Genomic DNA, 27,670 nt, shown 5'->3' with positions numbered 1-27,670 from the left:
GAGAGAGAGAGAGAGAGAGAGAGCACTGCCGCGGGGAGCAGGGGGGAGCCTGCTGTCATTGCGGCAGAATTCGGAATGCACTCGCGCTTCGAGTTCTGTTCCTGGGAACGTCTCACAGGCTGTATTCACATGTATGTACAAAGATGTATTTACCAGGATGTTTATTGCAGTGTTGTTTCAATAGAAAAAGACTGGAAACAACCCAAATGTCCAGTAGTTGGAGACTGTTTTACTTACGTAGTTCCCATGGCGACTGAATAGCTTGCAGCCTTGCACTGAATGAGACCGCTCTATGTGGGCTGATCTGGGGCGGTCTCTAGGATAGAGTGTTCAGTGGAAAAGCAAAGTGCAGGACAGAGTGTGGGGGATGTCGTCATTCGGTCAAACACACACACACACACACACACACACACACAAACTAACCAGGGTACACACGCACGGAGACAAGCTAGTGTAGTGTGTTGGTGCAGAGAAGCAGCCCTGGAAACAAATGGGCTGGGTTACTGCCATGGCTGTTTGCTGGCTGCGTACACTTAGCGCTCTGCCTCAGTGTTCATGGGGGTAAATAATGAACTTCATAGGCTCCTGTAGACTATTTAAGTAAGCTGATAACATGGAACGTGTGGAATGCTTAGAACACTGCCTGGCACATTACTGCATGTTTTAAATAATAATTCAGTTTTACTGTTTTATTATATATATAAAACATGTCCGGAAGAATATGCTCTAATCAGTTAACAGGGGTTGTCTCCCAGGAGGAAGCCTATTCTTTATATTTCTGTACTGTATGAAGAAAATTAAAAAAAATCACTTAAATCTCTGCTAAAATAGAAAAACTGGGGCGCCTGGGTGGCTCAGTCGGTTAAGCATCCGTCCGACTTCGGCTCAGGTCATGATCTCGTGGTTCATGGGTTCGAGCCCCACGTCAGGCTCTGTGCTGACAGCTAGCTCAGAGCCTGGAGCCTGCTTCGGATTCTGTATCTCCCTCTCTCTCTGATCGTCCCCCGCTCACGCTGTCTCTCTCTGTCTCTCAAAAATAAATAAAAAAACATAAAAAAAATTTGAAGTAGAAAGACTGTTGCTGGAGTCCAGACGGGCAGCGATGGGACTCGGACCTCAGGCAGACTGGCCAGGAGGTGGTGGTGAAGTCCCACACCCAGGAGGGATTGCCAGCGTGGGACCAGCAGATCTGTGGCGCGGAGTTGATGGCTGCTGCGTTCTTGGAGTTATAAAATACAGGAAGAGGAGAAGAGGCCGGGGAAGAGGGCACACGAGAGGGGAGAGGCGTGAATGATACGCCATCTTAGTTATTCTGAGAAGTTCGTGTTTGCTGGGTGGGGGGTTTGCCTGTCCTCCTAGAAGAAGAGAGGAGGAAACACACTGTCCACCCCCATGCACACCTGTGGCGTTCTGAATCGTAGCTGAGTTTTTTCTGATTTTCATCCGCTTCCGAGTTTCCCCTAGCAACTGTTTGGTGCTAAGCAGCTTTTTTTTAAAGTTCTAGAAATCAACTAAGAATAAAAGAGAAATTTGAAAGAGTTTTCATAGATATTTCTTACTGCATGTGCCTAATAAGTTGTAATTAATGTTATTAGTGGGTTATGACAGTTGCTGGTCTTGACCTAATGTTCTGTCATCCAGAATAGAGATGGTGATGCTACTTACTCTCCAGAGGGGGTTGGTCTGTGTCCCTCCCCTGCAGGAGCAGTGGCTTGTACCTGCTCTGCCCAGGTCACTTGCACAGTCAGCTGGATGGCCACACAGGCAAAGTACAGTTTTGGGCTCTGGGAGGGCAGCTGAAGGCTCCCACTAAGAACAGAATCTAGGAGATTCTGTCCACCTAAAGTGACTGAATCCACCTGTCTTGGGTCCCTCTGGAGGGAAACAGATGCTGAGCCAGGGACCGCAGGGGAGCGGGGGTGGGGGGTAGCAGGGGAAGATAGGAAAGACTGGGCCGGAGTCCGGGAGGATGAGGGCAGCAGCCTTCACCCTCCTACATCTACCTGGAAAGCTTCAGTTGGGTGATGATGCCTTCCGAAGAGTTACCAATGATGCTTCTGGGGTTTTGGATGAAGCCTCATGAAGGTGCTTTCAAAGTGGGATTCTAATCCAGTGTCCGAATGTGTTTGGCACACCCCCGGTTGTGTTTTGTGAGCAGGGCCTCTGTGCTCTGTGAAGGCTCTCTACTCAAAGAGTTTATTGAAAGCCTGTGTTGTGGAAAGTGAGAAGCTCTGTCCCCATCCCAGAGATGGGAAAGTTGAGGCTCATCTAAATGCATGAGGGGGCAGTGACTTTTTGTTGGAGTCCCCAGTAGAAACATCCTCTGTACCCCAAAAATAGGAATATGGCTGCCATCCGTGACTTGCCTGCATGGGGAAGGGGGTTAGGTTTAGTGCCATTTCTCACAGACGGCTTCCCTTTGCTAGCAGGGGGTTTTCCCGTCTTCCGCCACCAAGGCTTCTGAGTGAAGCGTCTCGTGGTGAAGCATGTTTTTGTTAAACTTGTATTAACGTTGGTGAAATCTTCACAAGGCACGTGTATTCATCAAGGGTGATGTGCTTTTCTTCCAAAGATGCCATGGTTTAGAGGCATCGTCAATAGCTCCACTGGGGGAAATACAGAATTCTTATTCATTTTGCTTAATGGCCCGCTTTTATGGTAAAAATGGAAAATGTCTTCAAGTAATTTTATTAATGCCAGATTAATTTTTTTGATTTCCCCTGTCTTCAGTGAATTCCAACATAAAGCATATTAATTTTCTCACGATCCAAATTAGTCAAAGCTCCTTTTTGCCTAGTTGTTTATGAACTACTTTTGTAGTCGTATAGATTTTCTTCGTTGAGAACCTGTGACACATTGAACTCCACTTCCCCCGATGGAGTCCCCCTCCTCCCTCCCTCCCCTCCTCCACCTGAAAATGACAGTGTTGTTACCAAGCTGCCCAGGCCTCACTCACCCCTGGGTTGTCTCTTCCACATTGTGATATTTGACAAGACAGAATTTTTCTCAGGGTGCTTGTTGGGGACAGACGGTCTCTGCTCGCCCTGTTGCTATTTGGCAAACATAGTTTGTATGTGTTTGGTATTCTGTACTAACACAAAGGCTTTTTCGTTACTGTAACTTGTGCTGGTTTCTGATGTTTGTATGAAGCCCTACGGTATGTATCTTCATGAGATGATTGAAAACCATGTTTTTGAGCTCTGGCCGTTCCAGTAAATACAACAACATTATGGAGAAGTATATTTTAATTTTTTAATGTTTATTTTTGTTGTTTTTAAAATTTTTACTGTTTATTTTTGAGAGAGAGAGAGAGAGAGAGTGTGTGTGTGTGTGTGTGTGTGTGTGTGTGAGAGAGAGAGAGAGAGAGAGAGAGAGAGAGTGGGGAAGGGGCAGAGAGAGGAGAGGGAGACACAAAATCCGAAGCAGGCTCCAGGCTCTGAGCTGTCAGCACAGAGCCCAATGGGGGACTCGAAACCCCAAACCATGAGATCATGACCTGAGCTAAAGTCAGACACTTAACCAACTGAGCCACCCAGGCACCCCCTGTTTATTTTTGAGAGAGAGAAAGCACAAGTAGGGGAGGGGCAGAGTGAGAGAAAGGGACAGAGGATCTAAAGCAGGCTCCGTGCTGATAGCAGCCAGCCTGATGCGGAGGCCCGAACTCCTGAACCGTGAGATCATGACCTGAGCTGAAGTCTGATGCTCAACAACTGAGCCACCGAGGTGCCCTGAAGTGTATTTTAATTTTTCAAATTATGCTTCCTCTGGCTTTCTTCAAGGTCTGTAATAATTTTCATAGTATCAAAACCGCTCACAGAGTCAAAATATCAGCTCCCATGCATGTATTTCTGCTTTCTCTTGGTGCTGGTGGTTTGCTTCCTGTTCTGCTTTGAGACAGAAGACCTGGCTCTCTCAGCTGTTTCTGTATTTGATCTGTACCTGGCGGGCCTGCGGTTTGGGAGCGGTGGCCCTGGTGACTCCTGAGTTGGTCAAGGAAAGATGTCCGCTGTGCTGAGCCAGCCCTGAAGCCTTGTGCTCTTCTGCAGGTCCATTCATCAGCGTGGTCCTGTCAAAGCTGGAGAACATGCTGGAGAACTCTCTTCATGTTAATTTGCTGCTTATCGGGATCATCACTCAGCTAGCCAGCTACCCGCAGCCCCTCCTGCGCTCCTTCCTGCTCAACACCAACATGGTCTTCCAGCCGAGTGTCCGCTCCCTCTATCAGGTACGTTCGCCGGGTCCGGATCCATGCCTGCTGGTTTTACGGGTGCTACGGAGAGGGCTTCTCCTTTCCTCTGTGATTTTGCTGTTTTTCTAAAATTCCTTGGTTCTAATTCATTTGCTCTCCTTCCCCGTCCTAGGACACCAGCTGTGTAGATTATTCTAGACAAACAGCAAAGCTTCATCCAGTATGATGTTTCGAGGGTGCCCTCCCAAGAGCACCCAGGCAGTTAAGAACAAGCAAATGCCTAATGTCATAAAAGTTCCTGCAACCAGGGCCGTACCTGAATGATACATTGATAACAGGGTGGAATTCCGTTGTGAGGCATTAACATCTTACTGTTGCTTTTGACAGGTCCTCGCATCTGTGAAAAACAAGATCGAGCAGTTTGCTTCTGGGGAGAGAGACTTCCCAGGGCTCCTCATACAAGCCCAGCAATACCTGCTCTTCCGAGTGGACATGTCTGACATGAGCCCTGAGTCGCTAACCAAAGGCAAGTCAGGGGTCTCCTCTGTGTCCTTCCTCCAGCTGTTCTTCCATTTCCCCAGCTTCCTGATTTGGGCTCACAGAGGCTGTGCTGGCTCCTGGGCCTTCAAAGCATCTAAATACATTGTTATTTTTACCCAATAAGGAGGGGCCTCCTCTTCGCATTCTGAAACCTAAAGAAAAGTGTCCCCTGCTTACACCTGGCCTGCTCCCAGCTGGGAGGGCTTCGTAGGACACTTGTTCCCTGCCCGACAGTGGTTCAGGGAAGGAGTGGTGTGTGTTGTTGCTTGGCTGGAATAAATAACTTGACATGTACGGGCCAGAAAGAGGCATTACATGCACACTCTGAACCATATTTTGGCCAGTCCTGCCCTGAGGAGGGCATCCGTTCTCTTTATCATGACTCTCCCGCCCCAAGTCAGTGAGCTTTAGGACTCTGGAAGGTAAAAACTATTCCTTTGGACTGGGACAAGGAGAGCTTCTGCTCAGCCTGAAGTTTCTGAGAGTGCCTTTTCATGAGCTCTAGAGGTGCCAGGCTGGGGGCGGGCAGGGGTCAATGCCCAGCCGGAGAGCCGGCACCAGTCCTGTCTGCCAGCCAGGCCTGGGGAGCACCTCTGCTGTGCCTCGCCTCCGCCCAGGCTGGGTGGGTGTGATGGTCAGCTTTCCCCCAAGCCATGGTGTAGGCCGGAGTGAGTGCAAACCTGGAGGTGCCCCGTATCGCTCTGGCTTTTGCTTGCCGCACCACACGGACCTGCCGGGCTTCCTCGAGGCCGTGGCTGGTCAACAGTGGAGAGCGTGGGGCTCCCCGTGCCCGGCTAATGGCAAGGGGTCACACTGAGAGTGAGAGGCAGAAATGTGACTCGGGGCAAGCTCACACCTTTAAAGGAAGCTGGAAAGATCCCAGAACTCTGATGGCTTGACCTTGCCTCTGTGTAGCTGTTTCATCTTGGTCACTGGGCCTCACTGGGCCTCGGGTTCCTTGACTTTTAAATGAAGAATTTGTTTTCCATCTCAAGTCCTTTTGGCTGTAGAGCTCTGGCTGTGAAGAGCCTTCAGGGCACTGCAAGGCAGGTTTTGAAATACAGGTGGGCCTGTGCCACTGGGAGATGAGGGGGCAGGCTCCAAGCTGTGGCCCTGGAGAAGAGCAGGCCAGGCCAGGCCGTTCATGGAGGGGGAGTAGCCCCCACACCTCAGTGGAAAGGTGGGCTGCAGCCCTCCCGACCTCTCCTCGCTCACAGACTGCTGGTGCGTTAGCTGTGCTCCTCCTGAACCCGGAGCACATCGCTGTAGCTCCCCCTGTGAGCGTTAGCTTTTGTGCAGCACGAAACCACGCAGTAACTTGGTGGTTTAAGAGAAAGCCATTTATGAGTGCTCACGGGTCTGTGTGGTTGTCTGGGTGATCTGCTCTGGGCCAGACTCGGCTGATTTTGGCTGGACTCGCTGGTGTGTGGCCGTCAGTGGGATGGCCTCACTCACATGAGTGGTTGTTGGCTGGGGTGATGTGGATCGTGGGGGTCTGTCTTACTCATCATCCAGAGGGTTCATTAGCCCTGGCTCATCAACATCATGGCTGTAGGGTTGCAAGAGCGAGAGCAGGATTATACAAAATCTTTTGAGGCTCTGTCCCGGGACCCAAACAAAGTCGATTCTGCTCCATTCTATTGGGCAAAGCAAGTCATTGGGCCAGCCCAGGTTCAAGAATGGAGCACAACTTCCACCTCTCCATGGCAGGAGCTGGGAGAATTATGGCCATTTTTACAATCTATAGGCAGAAGATGACTTGACTTCTTGCATTACACTGCATGGTTGGTCTTCATTTGTATTTTTCAGTCTGTAATGTGCTTTCCCAGATGATCTTATTTTCAGTGGCACTGTGCAGTGGGCGAGAAGGATACCGCTGACTCCATTTTCGCAGAAGGCGGCTGAAATTAGACCCAGTCAGCCAGGGTCACGAAGCTCAGTGCCTGAGCCTATCTTGCCCAGTGTGTGGAGCCAAGGGCATAGACGCTGACTGGCTTCCTAGGCTTCCCTTGCCCGCACACTCTGGGTGAGGGGGTGGGGTGGGGAGGTCACTCACACCCTATGCTGTGTCCTGGCTTCTGACTGTTTCCTGGCTGTGGATGCCAGGTATGTGCCCAGGGAACTTGTTCCCACCACATACAGTTGTCAAATTAGCCATAGTTGACACTTTCTAAGGTCTGTAACATTCAGGGGGCTTTGACTTGTAAGAAGCTATTCTCAGGGAAGAAGACTTTCCTTTAACAGAATTGTTCAGATTAACTTTCCAACTTCTTTCAGATTCACCCTCATTTCACCTTAAAAAATCTCTAAACTCACAGAATGAGAAAGGTGCCTGTCACCTTGCACAAAGCTAACCACCAGAGCACTGAGTGTGATGTGATTGCCTACAAAGGAGTTGAATCCAGGAGCTTGATTGAGAGTCCTGGTAATGGGCCAAGCAGGGGGGTTTGCCGTGTTTGTGAGCTATGCGCTTTGCCTAGCACCGTGGACTTGGGGTGGGGGGAGCCTGTAACGGATTTCTCACTTGACTTTTAAATCTTGCCAGCATTAGTCTTGAAAACTCTCTGTTGCAGCTTTTCAGACCCAGGGCAACATTTTAGAAAACCACTCCAGATTCTGACATTTATTTATACTTCCCTTCTTTCCTGCCTCTTTCTTCAGGTGCTTTGTGTGCTTGCTGAGCCCCCTGATGATGGGTGGAACTCAGGTGCTGTAGTGAGTTCCCCAGTCATGCAGGCGCTGCACTCCCTTGGCCTCCTGGCAGCCCTGTAAAAAACGAGCCTCCCCAGGGGCGCCTGGGTGGCTCAGTTGGTTAAGCATCTGACTTGGGCTCAGGTCATGATCTCATGGTTTGTGGGTTTGAATCCCACGTGGGGCTCTGTGCTGACAGCTCAAATCCTGGAGCCTGCTTCAGATTCTGTGTCTCCCTCTCTCTCTGTCCCTCCCACACTTACACTCTCTCTCTCTCTCTCTCAAATATAAATAAGAATATTAAAAAAAAGTTTAAAAAACCTCCAAAAATCAAGCCTCCTCACTAACGCTTCAAACAGAAGTAAAGATCCCTGTGACCCCTGCTCCAGGGTGGACAGACTTCCTATGCCAGCTGTGACTTGGTCAGCCTGAGACTGTTGATCTCTGGGATCAGCCACTTCCCCTCAGATGCTTTCCAAACCACAGAGCTTGCATTTACTTGTCTTCAGTTATCTTCCGAGTCCTTTCACTGATCTTGAGTTCTGGGAGAGGTCCAGTGGGTGGTCTTCCCATTTTACAGAAAAGGAAACAGAGACGTTGTATGGTAAGCCAGTTGCCTGGTGGGAACCATAACTTGGTTCTCCTTGCTTTTGAGCGGAGAGCTTGATGGCGCTTTGTGACACTGCTAACAGCACAGCCTGTGAGTCCTAGATCTCCCTCACCGGGCACGCTCCCACTGCTGCCTTGTTAGTGAGGACAGTTCTTGGATTCGAGTGGGTAAATGAGCCTTAGTGATGACACTTTCTGAATTCATGGATCAAGCTAGATAAATGAATCACAAAAGCCCTTTTTGGGAGAAAGGAGGCATGAATTTGAAAGAGAAAGTTGGAGATGAGGAAAAGGAACCAGCTCCAGGGAGATCAGGGATAGGGAAGACCTGATGTTGGTCAGTTCCTTCCCTCATTCATTCAGCGAATGTTGAATAACTGCTGTTAGCTTCTACTGTGAATAAGGAAGTGTGTTGGATGCTGTGAAGGACACATCGCCTAGGGGCTCAGCTCTCAGAAAACTCCACGTCTGGTTGAGGAGAAAAACCAAACAACACAAGGTTCAAGGGCAGCACGGGCCTTCTTGGTTAAGAACATGGGTGGGAGGCTAGAGCAGGGAATGCCGTTCGGGGCAGGAAACAGGAAGTCTGTGAGGTCAGTGGCAGCTGAGTTGCTGATGATGTGATGGATGACCCATCAAGAGGGCCCTGTGTACATTATGCCTATTGACTCATTTTTTTTAATCTCTTGTTTGTTGGTTTATTGAGGTATAATTAACATACAATATTAGTTTTCAGGGTAAACATTGATTCAACAATTCTGTGCCTTACTCAGTGCTCATCACGGTAAGCATAGTCACCATCTGTCACCAAACAATCATTACAGGGTTATTGACTATATTCCCTATGCTTTACTTTTCATCTCCATGACTTACTTTAAATTTTTTTAATGGTTTTTAAATTTATTTTTGAGAGGCAGGCAGGGGAGGATCAGAGAGAGGGGGAGACACAGAATCTGAAGATACGCTCTAGGTTCTGAGCTAGCTGTCAGCACAGAGCCTGACGCGGGGCTTGAACCCACGAACCGTGAGATCTTGACCTAAGCTGAAGCCGGATGCTTAACCAACTGAGCCACCCAGGTGCCCCATCCATGACTTACTTACAGACTTCTAGTTTTGTACCTCTTAATCCTCTTCATCTGTTTCATCGCCCCCCTACCCATCCCTCCGCTGGTGACCATCAGTTTGCTCTCTGTATTTAGGAATCTGTTTTTTCAGGGTTTTTTTTTATTCATTTGTTTTGTTTAATTCCACATGTAAGTGAAATCATATGGCATTTCTCTTTCTCTCTCTGACTTATTTCACTTAGCATATACTCTCTAGGTTCATCTATGTTGTTGCAAATGGCAAGATCTCCTTTTTTATGGCTGAGTAATATTCCATTATGTATGTACTATATCTTCTTTATCCACTCATCCATTGATGGACCTTTAGGTTACCTGTGTATCTTGGCTCTTGTAAATAATGATGCAGCAAACAGAGATCTTTCAAATTAGTGTTTTTGTTGTCTTTGGGTAAATACCCAGAAGTAGAATTACTGGATCGTATGATAATTCTATTTTTAATTTTCTTAAGGAACCTCCATATTGTTTTCCACAGTGGCTGCACCACTTTGCATTCCCACCAACAGTTCAATAGGGTTCCTTTTTCTCCACACCTTCCCCAACACTTGTCATTTCTTGTTTTTGATTCTAGCCATGCAGTTAGGTGTAAAGTGAGATTTACTGTAGTCTCATTATTCAGGTCTTTTGCCCATAGTTAATTAGATTGTGTTCTGGGGGTTGAGTTGCCTGTTGACTCATTTAATCCCTACAGCTCTGTGAGCTTTTGACACACGAGGACATTAAAGTACAGAGAGGTAGAGCAACCTCCCTGATGTCACTCAGCCACTAAGTGGCAGAGTGTGTGCTCTTCTTAACCACTGCACAGGGGTCTCTTGAGGCTAGTGAGACCCAGAGGCGCAGAAATACAGAGAAGGGAATTCTGTGAACAGTGCAGGTCTTGGCCTGGTATTACTGCCTGCGAGAGTCCCATCCTCACTCTTAGCCAGGCCGGCTTCCTTTGTGAGCTCTGCCGGGCCCTGTGAAGAGCCGTGGTGCTGGAGGACTCGTGTGGGGGCGCCAGGGGGTGCGCTCCGAGGCTGGCCATGGACCTCAGGGGTGTCAGCACTTCTCTTCTCGCTCTATTGTCAGGACGTGTTGTGTGTTTCTGTTGAAAGGTAGCAGCAGACCGATCCTCTACAACTTTTCCAGTTCTTCATGGCATGAAGTGTGATAAACTCTAATCTAAAAGATATTTAAAGCAGTAAAGCAGAGGATTTTTTTTTCACACTAAAGACTATAGTAGTGAGATGTGGAAAGTACTATAAATGTCAAGAATTTTTAGTACTGTAGTTAAGTGACACTCTGAGAAGTGTTGAAAAATGGCACTGAATTCTAAAAAGCAGCCAAAATAATTAAGAACTTGAATATAATGATTTCTAAAGAGTAGTGAGCCTATTTGAGTAGGGGCAGACGGAGGCATAAATAATTCCTATAAATATATGAAGGCTGGAGATATTTAAGAATTAAGTCATCAGGAAAGTTGAACCATTTTAATTAGTAAAGCTGATTTGATGTGGAAATGCAAATCATTTGAATATGTTCAAGTTTGGGTTCATCTCATCCAGGACCTGTTACTGAAACTGAGATCGAAACCCCTGGAAACCCTTCTTAAATGGGGGCTTCTCAGCCACTTGCTGCCCACTATGGATGCCCATGGTTGTGGGGAGGTCCCCGTCTGGTTGGTCTTACTAGCACCCAGCTTCCTCTCCAGTATTTCCAACCTTTAATGTGTTCTTCCACTGTGTTCTCCAAACAAGGCTGGAGGTCCCAGCCAGGAGCTGGGGGTCCTCAGGGAGCCCTCCAGGCCGGAGCTGCAGAGCGCATGGAGTGGCTTGTTTAGCCCAGCTTGCCTCCTGCAGCCTCACTTTAATCGGTAGATATGGTAGGGTGCCTCCCCCCGCGCCCCCGGGAGAGCAGGTGGAGCCTCTGGATGCCCTCATGTAACATGTGGTGAGCTGAGTCTTCACTTGGTAGATGTGGTGGCAGGAGACACTTTTTCATTTTTTCCCTTCACCGTGTCCTGGGCACGGAGGGTGGCCACAATTGCTGCATGATGTTCCTTACATGGGATTTGGGATAAAACTCTTGCCGTCACATACCTTGTGCTGGAGGTCATCTGCTGGGCAAGTGTGTGTGCCGGGGTGGTGGGGGGGAGAAGGTACATGTTCAAGGGCTGTGTCTTCAGACTTGGTTCTAGGAACTGAACCCACGACTAGACAGTCCACCAGCCCCCTTTCCTCACACATACTTAAGCGGGTGGATGCAAAGGCCTGTGGAGGGTCGCCCTGACAGTTTTCTTTCTGCTCTCAGATCCCATTCAGGATGCTTCCAGGACAGGATTTGGCAAGAACCTTTTGGATGGTCCCCCAAGAGTGCTTCAGCCCTTCCTGACAAACAGAGCCAAGGTGGCTGGGGTGCCCCCAAGCCTGCCCCTGCCGGTGAGGAACACCATGCTGGCCGCTGCCCTCTTCCCGGAGTTCCTGAAGGAACTGGCTGCCTTGGCCCAGGAACACTCCATTCTGTGCTACAAGATCCTGGGTGACCTTGAGGACTCCTGTTGTTAGTTTAGTTCTTTTTTTTTTTTAATAGAGGCTCTTGTTTTTAAGGTTTTAGCGTCTTGACTGAATGTTAAATGCAAAGCTGCTTACAAAAATTTCTACTTTGATATTTCCTGACAGTACTTGATTTGTGAGGAGGGGAATTTTCTGTGTACCTCCTCTCTCTCCCGGTCTTTCCACCTCCTATAGAATGTAAGTCTCATAAGCTGGTGGCTCCTTTGGCAGGTTTTCTTTTCCTTTTTCGTCCTCGATTTTTTGGTTGTTAATTCTCCCGTCCCTTTGAGTCACTCATCTTACAGCTTAGAGCTTAGATCACACCAAGCAAATACTTCCATGATTTCTGGCAGTACCCCGGGTCAGAAGGCTCAGCTCCTCAATAGCTCATGAAGAATGAACATCTGCTCCTGTTGCCTTCTGCATTTCAGTTTCCATTTTATAAAAGGGAAGAATAAAGATGGAGCCCCTCTTTCCTCCATCACACAAGCACGTATCATGTGTCCCTTTGCATTTTACTTCCAAGACTTGCCCTCTGCCCAACACGTGCTGCCTTATGTTGCAGGCAAATCCGTTGGTCTCAGCTGTTTGCCTGGGAAGTCAGATGTCGTTGTGGATAACTTGGAATGCAGGGAAATTTTCTTGTTGCTTGAGAGCTTTCTTTAATCAGTATGCCATTTCCTAAACACTGGAAATAGTCTTATTTTAGTCAGATTTGCACAAAATGAAATCTATGTAGGCAAACCATTACATTGGTTTTTAGAAGTTTGATCTGATGAAGTGGGGTATCATATATTTGGGTATCATTATTTTGTAAGTGTTTTATGAAAGATTAATTTGTGAAGCTATTTCACAGTGGGGAGGAGTATGGGGCAGGGGAAAGGATAAAGGTAAACTAAATGCAATATATAAAAACATTGGCAATTATTTTAGATCCTGTTTGCTTTTTCTAATATGTTGCACTTTGTAGAGAAACAGGCACTGTACGCTTTGGGACCTGGAACGTAAATGCAGACAGGTCACAGGGAGCCCTGCAAAGCCAAGTGCCTGCTGATGACTCACTGCACACAGAATTGCTGCCTTCTGAGTAATGGGGTTCATTAAAAGGCCCCCATGTGATGTATTAGTGCCTCTGTGCTGCTTTGCAGCTTGCTGCAGGAGGCGTAATTATACTTAGCGCCACAGTCTCCTTAAACCACCAAAGAGGGGGAAACACAAAATAATTGTGTGCTAAAAACAAGACCATGAGCAGCTGATGTTTGTGGACATTCAATTCCACTCCCTCTATTTTGGGCTGGGGAGAAGCACGTAACAAGGGTGGGTCTCCCTGTCTGGAGGGAATCTAGAAGTCCTAGTTCTCCTCCTTTTGTTTGTGGGCGTCGCTGCTGAGCCCTGTGGGCAGCCACAGGTCTGACGGTCGTGCCTCCGGAGGACTGGTAGGATTTAATCAGGCCGGTAGCAGAGGAGGGCCGTGGAGGAAAGAATCACTTCTGAGACCTTGCAGGGCAGAGGCTGCCCATCGGTGTTTCATGGATCTTGAAGCAGCTTTGTATTGAGAGCAAGCCAGCCCATGGAACGTGGACCCCAGGAGACCTGGCCTGAGTGAGCAAGGAGGCTCTCAGCGGCCAGCCTCACAGTGTTTGAGTCTAAGAAAGAAACCAAAGATACCGACCCATTGTACGTTTCTGACGTCACATTCGTCTGTCTTGAAAAATGGTTTGCCCAGCTGTGGTACAGCTGCGGAATGTATGAGGCCCAGTGGACTGGCTTGGCTTCCTGGCACACCCTTGTATTTGCAAACCCCCAGGTCTCCACTGAAAAAGAAGGTGGCGGATGGTATATTAAGAAAGAGGAACAGGAAGATGGAATGTAAGCTATAGTTTATTATCCTCTTGTTTTGTCAAGTATTTATCTCCCAGTTTGGACTTGACAGGTACAGAAAAAGCTAAAGCCATACCTGGAAAGTGTATTCTTTGGCTTTTTGGGTTGATTTACACTTCTCTTCATTATCTGGTGATGGTGTTGAGTCTTCAGTCCATATTGCTTTATTATAGAGCACCATAGTCTCCTATGTAGAGGGTGCCCTTTTAGGAAACAGATTGCTTTTGTGCCCCTTAGCATTTTTAAAAATAGGTACTGAATTAGATTTACCTTAAAAGAGGACAGAGATGACCAGTGTTGGGTAGGAGGCAGGAAAATTAACTCCCATGGTGGGGTGCTGGTAGCAAACTCACATGATAACCCTAATTGGAATTGGAAACTGGTTCATCTTTCTGCATCCATTATAGGCCTCCTCGAGAGTATTGTGTTCAGGGGTTTTCAAAATGAAGTTAGAAGTCTGACCTGGAAATGCATTATAGAGAACTGGAAAAGTCACATGGTTGAGTGAAACAGCCAGGTAGCTGAGGTAAGGACAGACAGGTCGGGAATAGTGTGGGCAAAACAGAGGAGAAGCAGCAGAGTCTGGAGGCTAGAAATGAGAGGAGACCAGATCTGGAGGGGTTTGGAGGAATGAACTTTGATCTAGGCAGAAATGAAGATACCGTACCGCAGGTGGGTGACAATGGGAATTCCTTGGTGGGGAAAAAACCATGGTAATAAAGTAGACTATTCCAATCATAAATTAATAGGTGAGGCCCATAGACATTTGTTTTTTGTAACGTGGGAAAAATTTGTAATGATACTTGTACTTTAAAATGTGGTCCAAGAGCGTGGTCCCTTCTCCATAGGACAGGCTCCCACTCAGGTGCTGTGCTACTTACCTGCCAGAAGGCACAGAGGGTGCACACCCTTTGCTGTGGGCCTGAGACTGGATCCCTGCGTCTAGCCCGATGGTCCTGGGCAGTGAAAGCAACTTGAGGGTTCCTGGAACATCACACATGCATCTCAACTCATAATGCAGGGTCTGAGGTAGAGTTCCAGACAGAGTGAATTCTAGGATTCAAAGTATATGCGAGCAATGGGATATTTAAAATAGATTTTTAGAAATGGCCAAGTAAATTTTAAAAGTTATAAACAAAGAAATTCCAGGTGAATTCAGACTAACGTACAGCCATTGGGTATAAATTACAATTTCCCAGCCATGAAAGGGGGTTGCTGGAGTAACCAATTAAAGAGATGTGACCTCATCAATATATAACTTTCTTTCCTCAGTATTTAAAGGAATTATGGAATTTTATGGAACTCTCTCCCCCTCCACCCCCCTTACTCAGTACTGGCTTGGAAAATACTTTGGTGTATTGATGGCTTCGAACTGAGGTCTCTGTCATGTGTAGGGAGGATGCATTCAGTTCTTTATTCGGTCCTCAGGCGGACCTTTTGCTCAGCAAGTAGCTTTGATTTAGGTCATATGGAGCTGCTGGTTGTCATCCATTAGGACTTCATGGAGCTATGGAATTGTGGGGAGAGCATCCTCTTGACGAATAGAACCCAGAAACAGGATATGAGAATATTTGGGTTGCCTATTCAGTTTGGGCAGCCAGTGGTACTCAGGGCTGAAAATTGCTTTTGAGGTCTCTGAATCGGCCGCTTGCCACGGCCATGTGGGTTGACTTCCAGATCTGGTTGGAGGTTCTGGGCCGTGGGAGCGTGGCTCGTTCGGAATCGGGGTTGGTGTGTCTAGGTTGCGTTCACGAGGGAAGTGCTGCCCTGGCCGCCGCGGGCCGTGTCCCTGGTGTGAGGTTCACTATGTGCAGCATAACCTACAGCTCTCATTTAAGGGCAGTTCGGTTTAATTGCTCGTTACCAGTCCTGTATTTACTGAAATGGCTGTCAAGCTTGCCACTTTTATGAAACACTTTATCGCAGGACAGTTATTACTGCACGTGCTACTTCAAGCCACCGGCCCCGGCCAGTGTAATTTGTGGCTTGCTGCGAATCTCAGCCAGCTCTGCAGTGTTGGCTCTTCCTGCAAACAGCGGTCCTCAGGTGGCTGGGGCCACACCAGCTTGAAGTCATTAAGAATATAGTCTCAGGCCCCTTCTCGCTTCAACCATCATTCTATACATCACACGGCACTAATTCTCCATGCGATCACAGCTTAGAACAGAACAGTCAAACAGTTTATACTCCACCCTTAAATCACATCATGGAGGAAACATTCTAAGAAAACGGAGTTGACTTTTTTTCCCTTTTTGAATGACCATCATAAACCTAATGCTTTAGAAAGAGCTCTCGGAAGACTAACAATTGTTTTTGGGCTAATTTTGCCTCAGTAAATCCTCCCCACGTTCAGGCATTTATTAGGCCATTACTTGTTTTGGAGGACAGATTATCCTGCAGCTCATTAACTGGATAAACAGGGCTTTCGTGAAAGGTTTTTGGTGAGGTTCTATGGGGAAGAGGACAGGGACAGGGTGGGGCCAGGGCTGGGGTGGAGTCTTCAGTTCTTTGGCGTCTGCACTTTGGGTCTGAAGACAGATGATAATTTTGGCCAGGCCTGACCCTTCTCATCCCATTGGGTCACTGTGAATTTTGTTCCTGTCTTACGACACGTGAGTAAACCTAACTCACTGTCAGCCACACAAGTTACAAGACAGCCAATAGGCTCTGTCAGTATGCATTCGATAGGTATTTCAGGCACCTTTTGGGGAGCTTAGATTTACTATGTCATTTCAGAACCTGACAAGGGTGATGGAAGCTCTCAGGCCAGATGATAAATTTCAAGGAGCTGAGGCTCTAGAAGTCCGTGCTTCTGAGTGTGTCTGCTGACTTTTTACTGGGACAGGTCTGCAAAAGGCCTATAACAAGGCCCCTTTTTGCCCTGCTTAAATTATTTTTGCTAAATTATTTGACTAAGGGAGGCAACAAGAGAGGATTTCAATCACCAATTTAGGGTTATTTGTGTTCAAATAATCCATGAGTACATTTGTCTGAAATCCGCCAAAAAAGCATGGCAGCCATTTCCATGCTGCTTTTCGTACTGGGTCAACAACATGGCTTCGAGATACTTAGTGTTTCCCCCCAATAGTCACTGTGCAGAATCCTTGAACTGATGCAGCAAATTCTGTAGAAATGAAAAACACAAAATGAATTGTGGGTCATTCCCATAAGCTGTGTATTAACTAAAAGCTCTAGGTGAGTGTGTACTTTCAAAGATTTCATAGCCTTCTTGCAGATAAGCAATAATTACAAAAGAGGTGTGTGTGCGAGTATGTGTGTGTGTGTGTAAGATCAGCTAAAACATGCTAAACTTGGAATAAATAATGATTAGCTTCCCCCCCCCCCCCCCCCCGGGGCATGTATACTTTGAGAGATTGGTACAGATGTTCACCTTGGTGCATACGCCTGGACAGAGTCAAGAAGGTCCTTCCTAGACTTCACACGTCCAGAATTCAAAAGTCTACTGGTTGGCAGCACCAGCCTCTCACTGCAAAAGGCCCCACAAAAGTCTGCCCACTAATTTGGTTTTATAAACTTAATATTCACCAAAGTTCCGTGCCAGGCGCCACGCAGAGTGTTGAGGCTGACCTTCCTAACTTCCTACCAGAGCCAGCCCACCAACCAACCAACTTCTTGTCAACCAACAGAGCGCATGGTTTGGGCACAACCAGGTCGAGTTGGTTCTTGCTATCCTGGGGATGAGCCAGTTTTCCAGCACATTCCCCTCCCAGCCTACAGGTGTGTGGATTCCAATGACAGACGGCAGTGGCTTCACATGGCACCAACTCATACATCTTCATGAGATTTTCATTGGAACAGTAAAGAACCAGACTAAACTCTCACTTGATGCAAAAATGTATTTAAAAGTGTATTTGAGGCCCGTTTATGAGCAGAGTCAGACTTGGTGAATTTGACTCTGTTCTGCAAACAGATCTTTTGAACATATAGTCAGTCATATTCCAAGTAAGAGATCTGAACTGTGCTTTGATTTTACTTTTTCTATTAACAGAACTGTCAAATTCTCAGGATTTCAAAAATGGGCATTCAAGACCATGGGCAATTGTCAGAGGTAGACAGGCTGAAAAGATCAGGTGTTTTCATGATGGCATTTTTCTCTGGAAATGATCAGTCCATTACACAGTCTACAACGGACATAATTTTGGGAAACTATCTTCATCTAGCTGCCTCCCCACCCCCATCACCCATTTTAGCAAGGCCTTGATTTAAAAGGGTCTGGAAAGATCCTCCAGTATCATCTTTTGTAAAGTCTGATTACCAGGAAGCCAGACCTTTGGTGAAAATGGAGTTTGTAAGACAAAACAGAACCATATTATTTCTTACAAAAACAGTCCTGTCAGAATCCGGTCTCAGAAGGCCCTTCCCCATTTGTAATTCAGACCTGCACAGTGTGGAGAGAGGATGGACTCAGCCCTTCTCTCTCGAGAAAAAAAATACTCTGCCTCTAGGCCCAGCAGGTTGTCAGTACTGGAACAGAATGCGTGCGGGGGAGGCACATGGCTGCCTGCGTGAGGTAAAAGTTCTCTCTCAATTCTGAGCCACTTGTTTTGTCGCAAGTTTTTAAAAACCTTACCTCTTTATGCTTGTCTGGAATAAACCCCACAACTGGTTTCCTGTGTGTCCCTGCTCGTCTGGCTGGGTCAGGGGGACGCTTAGGTAGGGACGTCTGAGCAACTGCCCGCACCGGGGCGCCGCTCATTGCTACACTGGCGACGGGGAAGGTCTGCTTTGCTCCGGTTCCCCAGCTGCCACCATTCATGACAGAAATGCTGGAGAATCCGGTGAAGTCAGAGCCTCCGAGGAAGGAGTCCGCTGTCTCACGCCACTGTCGGACACGTGCTGTTACGAGGCGGCATTCGGGCAAGTGGTCTTTGAGCGCCGTGAGTCTGAGCTAACGAAGGCTCGCGGTGACACTCTGTGCCACAGGACTACGGCATCACTGTCACAGGAGCAGGGGTGAAGGCAGCCCGGCCTTCACGGAGAGGGTGTTAACTGCACCACAATTACCATTAAAGGTCAGGACTCTGATGTACTGGTTTACAATCTTATTCTTCCCAGGCAAAACAAATCAATTTAATGTTACAGGTTTTTTTCCTTTGGCCTGAGGGTGGGGTGGGGGGGCTTGTCAGCTGCACAATCTTTGAAGTGTAAGTTAATTTTTTATGTGATATTTCAGTATATATTTTGTTCATTAAATTTATTTGAAAACCTATTTTTTTTTATTACAAATACTGTTTCATGTATTCTCAGACCTCTGCCTCCCGGGGATCCCTGGGAAGCTGCGCGGGCGGGCAAGGTCACTTCTACTCTGGGATGAGTGCGGGCCGGCGTGACTAGCCCCCGCTTCCCAACCGCGTGTTTACGGCATGTCTGTGCTGCTGTGGTTTTCATCTCCACTCATCTTGCAGGACTAAAATACTGCATCCAGACCACAGTCCCTCTTGCTCATGGCCTGGCACCTATGGCAGTGCCTGGCTTTTGGAACTTACTCAGAAATACTTGTTAAGGGAAATGCGGAATGGTAAGTTTTCCTAGAGCCGTGTGTTTCAGTTCAGGATCCCTAAGGCCTGGAATGTGCTCCTTCAGCACCACCGCAGCCACCCTGGGTCCGTTTCCACGCCGAGGCCGATGGGGCTGTCGCTGCTGGTTGGTGCAGGTGGCATCCCAGGGCACAGCGTCGGGGGGGCCAAGGACTGGGAGGCGCCGGTTCTCAGGCTCGCTCGCTCTGCTCTCCCTCAGGCGGAGACCCGCCCAGAACCTCTCATGACGACAGCTGCTTCTCCAGGATCTCCTTTATCACAGTCGGATCTGCTCGGCTGTGAGTTGCTTTTCGGACCAACCCAATCAGTTTGTTTATAGCTCTGGGGTTTCCCCTCTTCATGTCCATGACCTTTAAAGATAAATAGAAGCTGTTTTAGAGGAGAAAATAATGACACACATACTTAAAAAATGCTAAATTAAGGCATATGTTTACTGAAACAAATTTAGTTGTTTTTTTTCCTGTTAGGATTAGATATAAAAGGAGAAAAGGAGAGGGTGGGGGTGAACTCCTGAGGAGGTTTCTAGGCTCCTGTCACAGGGGATGTCTGCCACTGCGCCCTCGGATTAATGCAGACAAGAAGAGGGCTCGGTGCATAACGGGGGACCGTTCACAGCAACACGGGGACGCAGAGCTTCTCAGTCCTGGGGATGAGTAAGCCCAGATGAGTGATCAGGTCTAGTCAGAGTGAGTCCTTCTCTAATCCTCCAGTGGGGTCGGCAGGCATGGAGATGCCCGGCTTTCCTTCTACCCCACTCCCTGCCAAGGACCTGCGTTTGTCAGAAAACAAATCCGCAAAATGGCAGCTGTCCCAGAGCAGGGGGATCGGGGAGTGCACTGCGGTGGCAGGATGGGGACAACAAAAGCAGGAGGCGCCAGATTTCTATCAAGTAGCCACTGACTGTCGGGGCCACCCGCCCTGAACCCGGGCTCTGTGGCATCTTGACAGGTGGTAGCGTCTGTGGGCGTCTGTACTCGGTGCTGCAGGATGAGTCCAAAACTGAAAGCATGTCTTTATCAGCCACCACAGATGAGGCAGGGAGACGGAGACTGCCGAGACCCAGCGCAGGCTCATTTTCCTTATCGGGAGCTCTTTGCAGAGCTGTTAGTGTCCCCGGCAAGCAGATGGGTGGGTGGGTATTATTCTGAAAGAGATGCTAGCAATTTTTTACCCACTAAAAATCTCTAGACAATATGATTACAGTTGGAGAGGGAGGAGGGATGGTACTCGCTTTCACTTTTATATTTTGTTCTATGCTCAGAACACAGAATGACTAGGTTTTGACTAGGTTTTCAGCTACGCTCCTGTCAAGGATTTTCTCCATAATTTACAAGTAATTTCCCTTTCTGCCTTTCTTCCCACCTCTTTTAGGCATGGAGCTGAAGTGTTCACCCATCTTTCTTCCCTTCCTGCAGTCATGTCTTCGGGTTGTTAGTGAGGTCTCCTTCTAAAGCAGAGTGAGCCATGACAGATTCTAAGTGCCTTCCCCGGGAGAGGCTGCCGTGCTGGGAGGTCAAAACTTGGAGCCGGTGAGCTCGATAAACATCCCTGGAAACTGAACTGCATGAGATTAAACTCCAGGGGTGGATTTCCCTTCTAGGAAAAGTGGTATTTATCTAATACTCCTCAAATTTCAGCTCTTGGCCTTAGCTGAAAACAGACAATATGTATTAGGGGATTGCTGAGCAAGCTGGGCCAGTCCTAATTAGAGGGGCCTCTGGGCGGTGCAAGGGAGCAGTGGGCCGGGAGGGTAGACCCTCTCTGCCCTGCCAGCGATAATTACCACTTGAGGATGCCCCTCCATCACGGCATGGCACACCCGTTCCAGTGCCTCTGCATCCTGCATCAGTTCAAGCTTCCTTTCTGACACAATCTGCGACGGCGTCTTCCCTTTACCCCTCCACAGTTCCTCAAACACCTGCGGGCGGAGGAGGGCGAGAGGGACAGAGAAGTGAGGACCTGCTCCACCTGCCGCGGCCGGGACAAGCAGCGCCGGGGCAGGAGGAGCAGAGGCAGTGACCTCCCAGCGGTGGGCCTGCCCCACGGGTGCCCTGTCTCTCCTGAAGCGCCTGGAGAGTCTAGCCGGGCTGCGCTGTTCCCGCAGAACAGAGCCCGAGACGGGGCCTGTGGGGACGGCGGGCCCTCCCGCTCGAAGACTCAAACCCCACGGCAGGGAGAGGCTGGAGGAGCTGGGAGAGGACTCACAGGGCCAGGCCCGCCCGCCTCACGCCCACCGCATGGTTAACTGAGGTGATACTCCGCTGAAGAAGGGGCAGTGCGGGCCGAGGCATGTAACCGCTGCGCTGAAGTGAAGTCCAGAGAACTCGGCCTGCTGGGAATTACGATTTCAGGGAGGCAATGAAGTGGCCCCATAATGAACTTACAAAATGGAAAGTAACTAAAAACAAAAATCATAATCCACACGGACCCCTGCCAAGCCACATTTATCCCCCACTGGTGGAGCTAGACCCAAATGTAGCCACAATAATTAATAGTTAACGGTGTATTTTCTACCTAAAACTAAACAAAACAAAACAACCCAGCAACAAATCCCCAAACTTATCAAAGTTGGGGAAGAAAGGAATACATTTTTAAAGAAGGCATTTCCTAGGGTAGTTTTCCTCCTCATTTTTCTAGTGTAAACTGGAAGGGGGGGCGGGTTCCCTGTTAGTCTCCTGTGGCACCTCCTTCATCTCTGCCTCCAGTTAGGACCGAGCACTGAATGTTCCTTATGAACATTCGGGCTGAGGACGGCTCCTGAGCCAGGAGCCATTCCTCCCAGAAAAACAGAGCTTGCCAATAATTAGCACATACGGCAAAGGAAACGAAAGGGAAGATGCAGGGCTCAGAGTTCCCCCACTCTGGACCAAAACCAACCACAAATATTTATCGTGCCTACAACAGTCAGTGCACCTTCAGCTCAGCTATCAGAATAACAAGGGTGACTGTGGCCGAGTGGGGTCTTTGGTGGGTCTTCCTAGAAGCCCCCTGCGGGGCACCCCTCTGGCTACAGCCACACAGCCCCAGCTGCTTGGAGAAAACCTTAAAGACGCTTAGAGAGTCCCTGCTCTTAGAAAAACACTGACTATACATGCCTGCGGCCAATTTTTCACCTATTTTTTTTCAGCCAGAAAACAGTATTGAGGGAGAGGGGCTCAATAACAGGTAAGAACTTTCCCTGCCTTCAACAGACTGAGTGGAGCATCGGCAGCACAGGGCTTGGAGAACGGAGCAATGTGTAATGCAGAAAAGCCCATCTGAACAGTTTCTCTCATCTATTTCTTAGCTTAGAAATTTCTTAAACTGCAAAACATTGTTTCTAATTATATGAATAAGTACACATTGGGGGGATAGGATGAAAATGGCGGAGTAAGAAGATCCTGAATTTGTCTCCTCCCATAGCCACACCAAAACTACAACTACATCCAGAACACTCATCTCTGGGGACAACCTGAAGCCGAGCGGAACAGCTCTTCCACAACTAAAGATCTGAAGTGAGATGGGTAGGAGGAGCAGAGATGTGGGCTAGTCAGGATCCACAAGCCTGGTGTGGTAACACAAGCAAGAGGGAAATCACAATGCAGAGGTTCCCCCCCCTGAGGACCTTACGGTTCAGGATGCCAGGCACCCCCGCCCCGGGGACCTGTACTGGGAAGATGATTCTGTCAGCAGAGAGCCCAATGCGGGGCTCGAACCCACAAACTGTTAGATCATGACCTGCGCCCAAGTTGGACGCTTAACTGAGCCACCCAGGTGCCCCATGTGCCTTTAAAAATCAGCAGCGATTACCTCCGGGAGAGCACAAGGGCCACAGGAAATGAGGTTCTGCTCTTAAAAGATTGGCGCACAAACTCACCCTGATACCCAGCTTGGGCAGCAGTTTGAAAAGTGGGCGCCCACGTGGCTCAGTAGGTTGAGCGTCCAACTTTGGCTCAGGTCATGATCTTGTGGTTTGTGAGTTTGAGCCCTGTGTCAGACTCTGTGCTGACAGCTCAGAGCCTGCTTTGGATTGTGGGTCTCCCTCTCTTTCTGCCCTTCCCCTGCTCGCACTCTCTCTAAAAAATAAACGTTTAAAAAATTTAAAAGTGTCTGGGAGATTTACTGACTAATCTCAGGGTATGTGCCAGAGGTGCATGGATTTGGGGGAACTTTCTTAGGCAATGAAAGCACCGATACTCTCCATCTACCTTGCCAGCACTGCTCAACCCACCCAGACGTTCCCCTGCAGGTGCCTGTCCAAGCAGCCCCTGTGCACCACCCCCGGGGAGTGGCTGGGACCAGCACGCCCCCAGAGAGCTCCTGCCCTGCTGCACCCAGCAGGTGGACCTGGCCGGCCCCCGCCAGCATGCCTAAAACAGCAGTAGCCGGGTCCAGGAGCCAGCTGTATGCCTACCTGTGTGCCTAGGGCACCAATGGCTGAGCACGAGAGGCGACGGCCCCAGAGCACCTGGTTCTGGTGACCAGGAGAGGCTGTGTTTCCGGGTCCTGCAGGACACTTCCACATAAGGGCACTCCTTTAAGACTGGGAAATGTTGCTGATCTACTTAGTACATAGAAACAAATACAAAGAGTTGGGCAAAATGAAGAGACAGAGGAATTATGTTCTAAACAGAAGAACAAGAAAAATTTCAAAAAAGGAATTAAAATGGAGATCAGCAATCTACCTGATGAATAGTTCAAAGTAACAGCGATAAAGATGCTTACCAAACTTGGGAGAAAAATGGATGAACACAGTGAGAACGCCAACAAAGAGAAAATATGAAAAAGAACTAATCAGAGCTGAAGAATAACTGAAATGAAAAATACAGTAGAAGGAATCGACAGCAAATCAGAGGATGAAGAATGGATCAGCATCTGGAAGATGGGGTTGTAGAAGTCACTCAAGATGAGCAGCAGAAAGGAAAAGATAAAGAGAATCTTAAAAGCAGCAAAAGGAAAGCACCTAGTTATGGACAAGGGAAGCCCATTAGACTATTAGCTGATTTTTCCACAGAAACACGGCAGGCCAGGAGGGAGTGGCAAGATATATTCAAAGTGCTGAAAGGAAAAAACCTGCAACCATGAACCTATCTGGTAAGATTATCATTTGGAATTGAGGAGAGAACGTTTCCCAGAAACAAAAGCTAAAGGAGTTCATCACCACTAAACCAGCTTTACAAGAAATGTTACAGGTGCTTTTGGAAACAAAAAAGAAAAGGCCACAACTATAAGAAAACTGAAAGAAAAAAATCTGTGATGAAAGCAAACAAAGTTAGTATAAAGGTTAAAAGACAAAAATAAAACCAGCTATATCTATAAAATTAGTTCAGCAATATATAAAAAGACTGGAAATATGACATCAAAAACAATGGGAAGGGGAGGAAAACAGTAGCACTTTTAGAGTGTATTGGAACTTAAGTGACCATCAACTATATACATAGGGTATTATATTATGAACCTCATGGTAACCGTAAGCCAAAACCAATAATAGGCACACACAATACAAAGAAAAAGAAATTCAAACATAACACTAAAACTCATCAAACCACAAGGGAAGAGAGCAAGAGAAGAAAGGAATAGAAAAGAACTACAAAAACCAGCAAACAATTAACAAAATGGCAGAAAGTACATATCTACCAATAATTAGTTTAAATGTAAATTAATTAAATGCTCCATTCAAAAGTGGCTGAATGGATTAAAAACAAACAAAAAAACCCCAGGACCCACATTTGCTATCTTACAAGAGACTCATTTCAGATATAAAGACACACAAAGATTGAAAGCAAAGGGATGGAAAAAGATATTCTGTGTAAATGCAAATGAAAAGAAAGCTGGGGTGCCATTGATTCTATCAGACAAAATAGGTTTTAAAACAGACTATAACAAGACAAGGGCATACATAATGGTAAAGGGATCAATCCAAGAAGAGGACAAACAGTGATAGTATCTATGTACCCAATATAGGAGCACCCGAATATACAAGGCAAATACTTACACAAAGCAGGTAATTAACAGTAATACCTCAGGCTCTTGAACAACACAGAGGTTAAGGGTACTGATCCCCTGTGCAATCAAAATCCACATGTAACTCGACTCCACCAACCTTAAGTACTAATAGCCTCCTGTAGACCAGAAGCCTTACTAACATAAACAGTTGTAAACACATTTTGTATGTTAGATAGATATATTATATACTGTATCCTTACAATAAACTAGAGGAAAGAAATGTTATTAAGAAAATCATAAGAAATATATTTCTATACTGTACTTATCAGTACTATAAGTTAATGTCCATTTATAAGAATGGTCAGTACTTATATCAACACTGTTTTATACAAAACATTGTTACATGTATATAACAAAAATAAAAAGGCATTGTGAAAAAAATTATTTTTTCAAAATAAAAACTTTCTAATATATATTGAAAATAAATGTGTGTAAGTGGACCTGCATAGTTCAAACCTGCGTTGTTCAAGATTCAACTGTACAATAATAGTAGGGGACTTCCTTATTGATTTTCTGTCTGGATGATCTCCAGGACAGATCACATGTTAGGCCACAAAACAAGTCTCAATAAATTTAAGAGGACTGAAATCATATCAAGCATCTTTTCTGACCATGATAGATGAAACTAGATAACTGATTTCAAGGAAAAACTGGAAAACACACAAACGTGGAGGCTAAACAACATGCTACTGAATAGCCAATGAATCAACAAAGAAATCAAAGATGAAATAATAAAAAATCCCTTGAGGCAAATGAAAATGGAAACATACATTCCAAAATCTATGGAATAGAGCATAAGCAATTGTTATAAGAGGGAAATTTACAGCAATCCAGGCTTATCTCAAGAAACAAGAAAAGTCTCACTCTAACCTTACACCTAATGGATCTAGAAAAAGAACAAAGCCCAAATTTTGTAGGAGCAAGGAACTAATAAAGATCACAGTGGAAACGAATAAACACTAGAAAAGAAAACAAGAAGAACAATAGAAATGATAGGCCAAATTGGTGAAGCTTTAGTCAGACTCCTCAAGAAAAAATAGTTCCAAATAAAATAGGAAGTAAAAGAGAAGTTATAGCTGATACCAGAGAAATACTTAAGATTGTAAGAGACAACTGTGAAAATTTGTATGCCAACAAATTGAACAATCTAGAAGAAATGAATAAATTCCTGGAAACATACAATCTTCTAAAACTGAATCAGGAAGAAATAGAAAATCTGAACAGACCAATTACTAATAATGAAATTGAATTAGTAATAAAACATTTCCCAACAAATGAAGTCCAGGCCTAGACAGCTTCACCAGTAAATTCTACTAAACATTTTTAAAAGAGTTAACCTATAATTCTCAAACAATTGTAAAAAAAAATCGAAGAGGAAGGAATACTTCCAAATTCATTGTACAAGGCTATCATTACCTTGATAACAAAACCAAGGACACTACCGAAAAAGAGAAAAACAAAACAAAACAAAACAAAAAAAAACCCACAACCCAACATAACAAGTCAATGTTTGTGATCAACAATAGATGCAAAAATTCTCAACAAGATAGTAACAAATTGAATTAAAAAATATGTTAAAAGGATCACACACCATGATCAAGAGGGATTTATTCCATGGATGCAAGGATGGTTCAACATCCACAAATCAACCAACATGATACACCACATTAACAAAATGAGGATAAAAATCATATGATAATCTCAATATATGCAAAAAAACTTTCAATAAAATTCAACATCCACTTATGAAAAATAAAATAAAGTGGCTATAGAGGAAACACACTTTAACATAAGAAACCATATATGCCAAACCCACAGCTAACATATTCAACAGTAAAAGCTGAAAGCTTTTCCTCTAACATCAGAAACAAGACAAGGATGACCACTCTTGCCACTATCTTATTCAACATAGCCCTGTAAGTCCTAGCTTAGTCCTGCCAATCAGAGGAATAAAATAAATAGAAGGCATCCTAATTGGTAAGGAAGAAGTAAAACTGGCACTGCTTGTAGATGGCATGATACTAAGAAGTCTCTAAAGACTCTACCAAAAAACTATTAGAATAAACAAATTCAGGATACAAAATTAATATACAGAAATTGGTTGTGTTTTTATAATAATGAAATGCCAGAAAGAGAAACAGAAGAAAACAATGCCATTTACAACTGCATCAAAAAGAATAACATACCTGGGGAAAAATGCAACCAAAGAGGGGAAAGACCTATACTTTGAAAACTATGAGACCTGATGAAATAAACAATATGACACAAATAAATGGAATGATATTCCATGCTCATTTGACTGCAAGAATTTATATTGTTAAAATGTCCACACTAACTAAGGCAGTCTACAGATTCAATACAATCCCCATCAAAATGCCAATGTTATTTTACACAGAACTGGAACAAATAATCCTAAAATTTGTATGGAACCACCACAATAGATCCCAAGTAGCAATAATCTTGAGAAAATAAAAACAAAGCATAAAACATCATGTTCCTTGATTTCAAACTACACTAAAAAGCTACAGTAATCAAAACAGTATGATATTGGCCAAAAAAAAAAAA

General features: G+C 46.2%; 2 protein-coding genes and 1 long non-coding RNA gene across 4 annotated transcripts in view; 1 reads left to right on the top strand and 2 right to left on the bottom strand.

Moving 5' to 3' along the window:
* Window positions 1–13,690, top strand: part of FAM160A1 (family with sequence similarity 160 member A1) — a 265,800-nt gene extending 252,110 nt beyond the window's left edge. Inside the window, exons 14-16 of the mRNA XM_029940163.1 lie at window positions 4,047–4,225; window positions 4,577–4,715; window positions 11,440–13,690. Coding sequence (XP_029796023.1) covers window positions 4,047–4,225; window positions 4,577–4,715; window positions 11,440–11,693 — 572 coding nt within the window. The 3' untranslated portion in view covers window positions 11,694–13,690. The remainder of the gene's footprint in view (window positions 1–4,046; window positions 4,226–4,576; window positions 4,716–11,439) is intronic.
* On the bottom strand, window positions 13,545–16,908 carry LOC115292223. The gene is made up of 2 exons (XR_003908871.1): window positions 13,833–16,908; window positions 13,545–13,749 (listed from the first exon to the last, which is right to left on the bottom strand). It is a non-coding gene; the product is annotated as an uncharacterized LOC115292223 (long non-coding RNA).
* Window positions 16,909–17,401: 493 nt separating this feature from the next.
* GATB (glutamyl-tRNA amidotransferase subunit B) overlaps window positions 17,402–27,670 on the bottom strand; it is an 87,519-nt gene continuing 77,250 nt past the window's right edge. For both annotated transcript variants that reach the window (XM_029940158.1, XM_029940161.1), the window contains 2 exons: window positions 20,904–21,038; window positions 17,402–19,470 (listed from right to left, as the gene is read on the bottom strand). In XM_029940158.1, coding sequence (XP_029796018.1) covers window positions 19,342–19,470; window positions 20,904–21,038 — 264 coding nt within the window. In that variant the 3' untranslated portion in view covers window positions 17,402–19,341. The remainder of the gene's footprint in view (window positions 19,471–20,903; window positions 21,039–27,670) is intronic.

This window comes from Suricata suricatta, chromosome 1 (assembly GCF_006229205.1).
Source record: "Suricata suricatta isolate VVHF042 chromosome 1, meerkat_22Aug2017_6uvM2_HiC, whole genome shotgun sequence".
NCBI lineage: Eukaryota > Metazoa > Chordata > Mammalia > Carnivora > Herpestidae > Suricata > Suricata suricatta.
The sequence above is the reverse complement of the archived record's forward strand: the minus strand, read 5'-3'. Positions and strand labels throughout refer to the sequence as shown.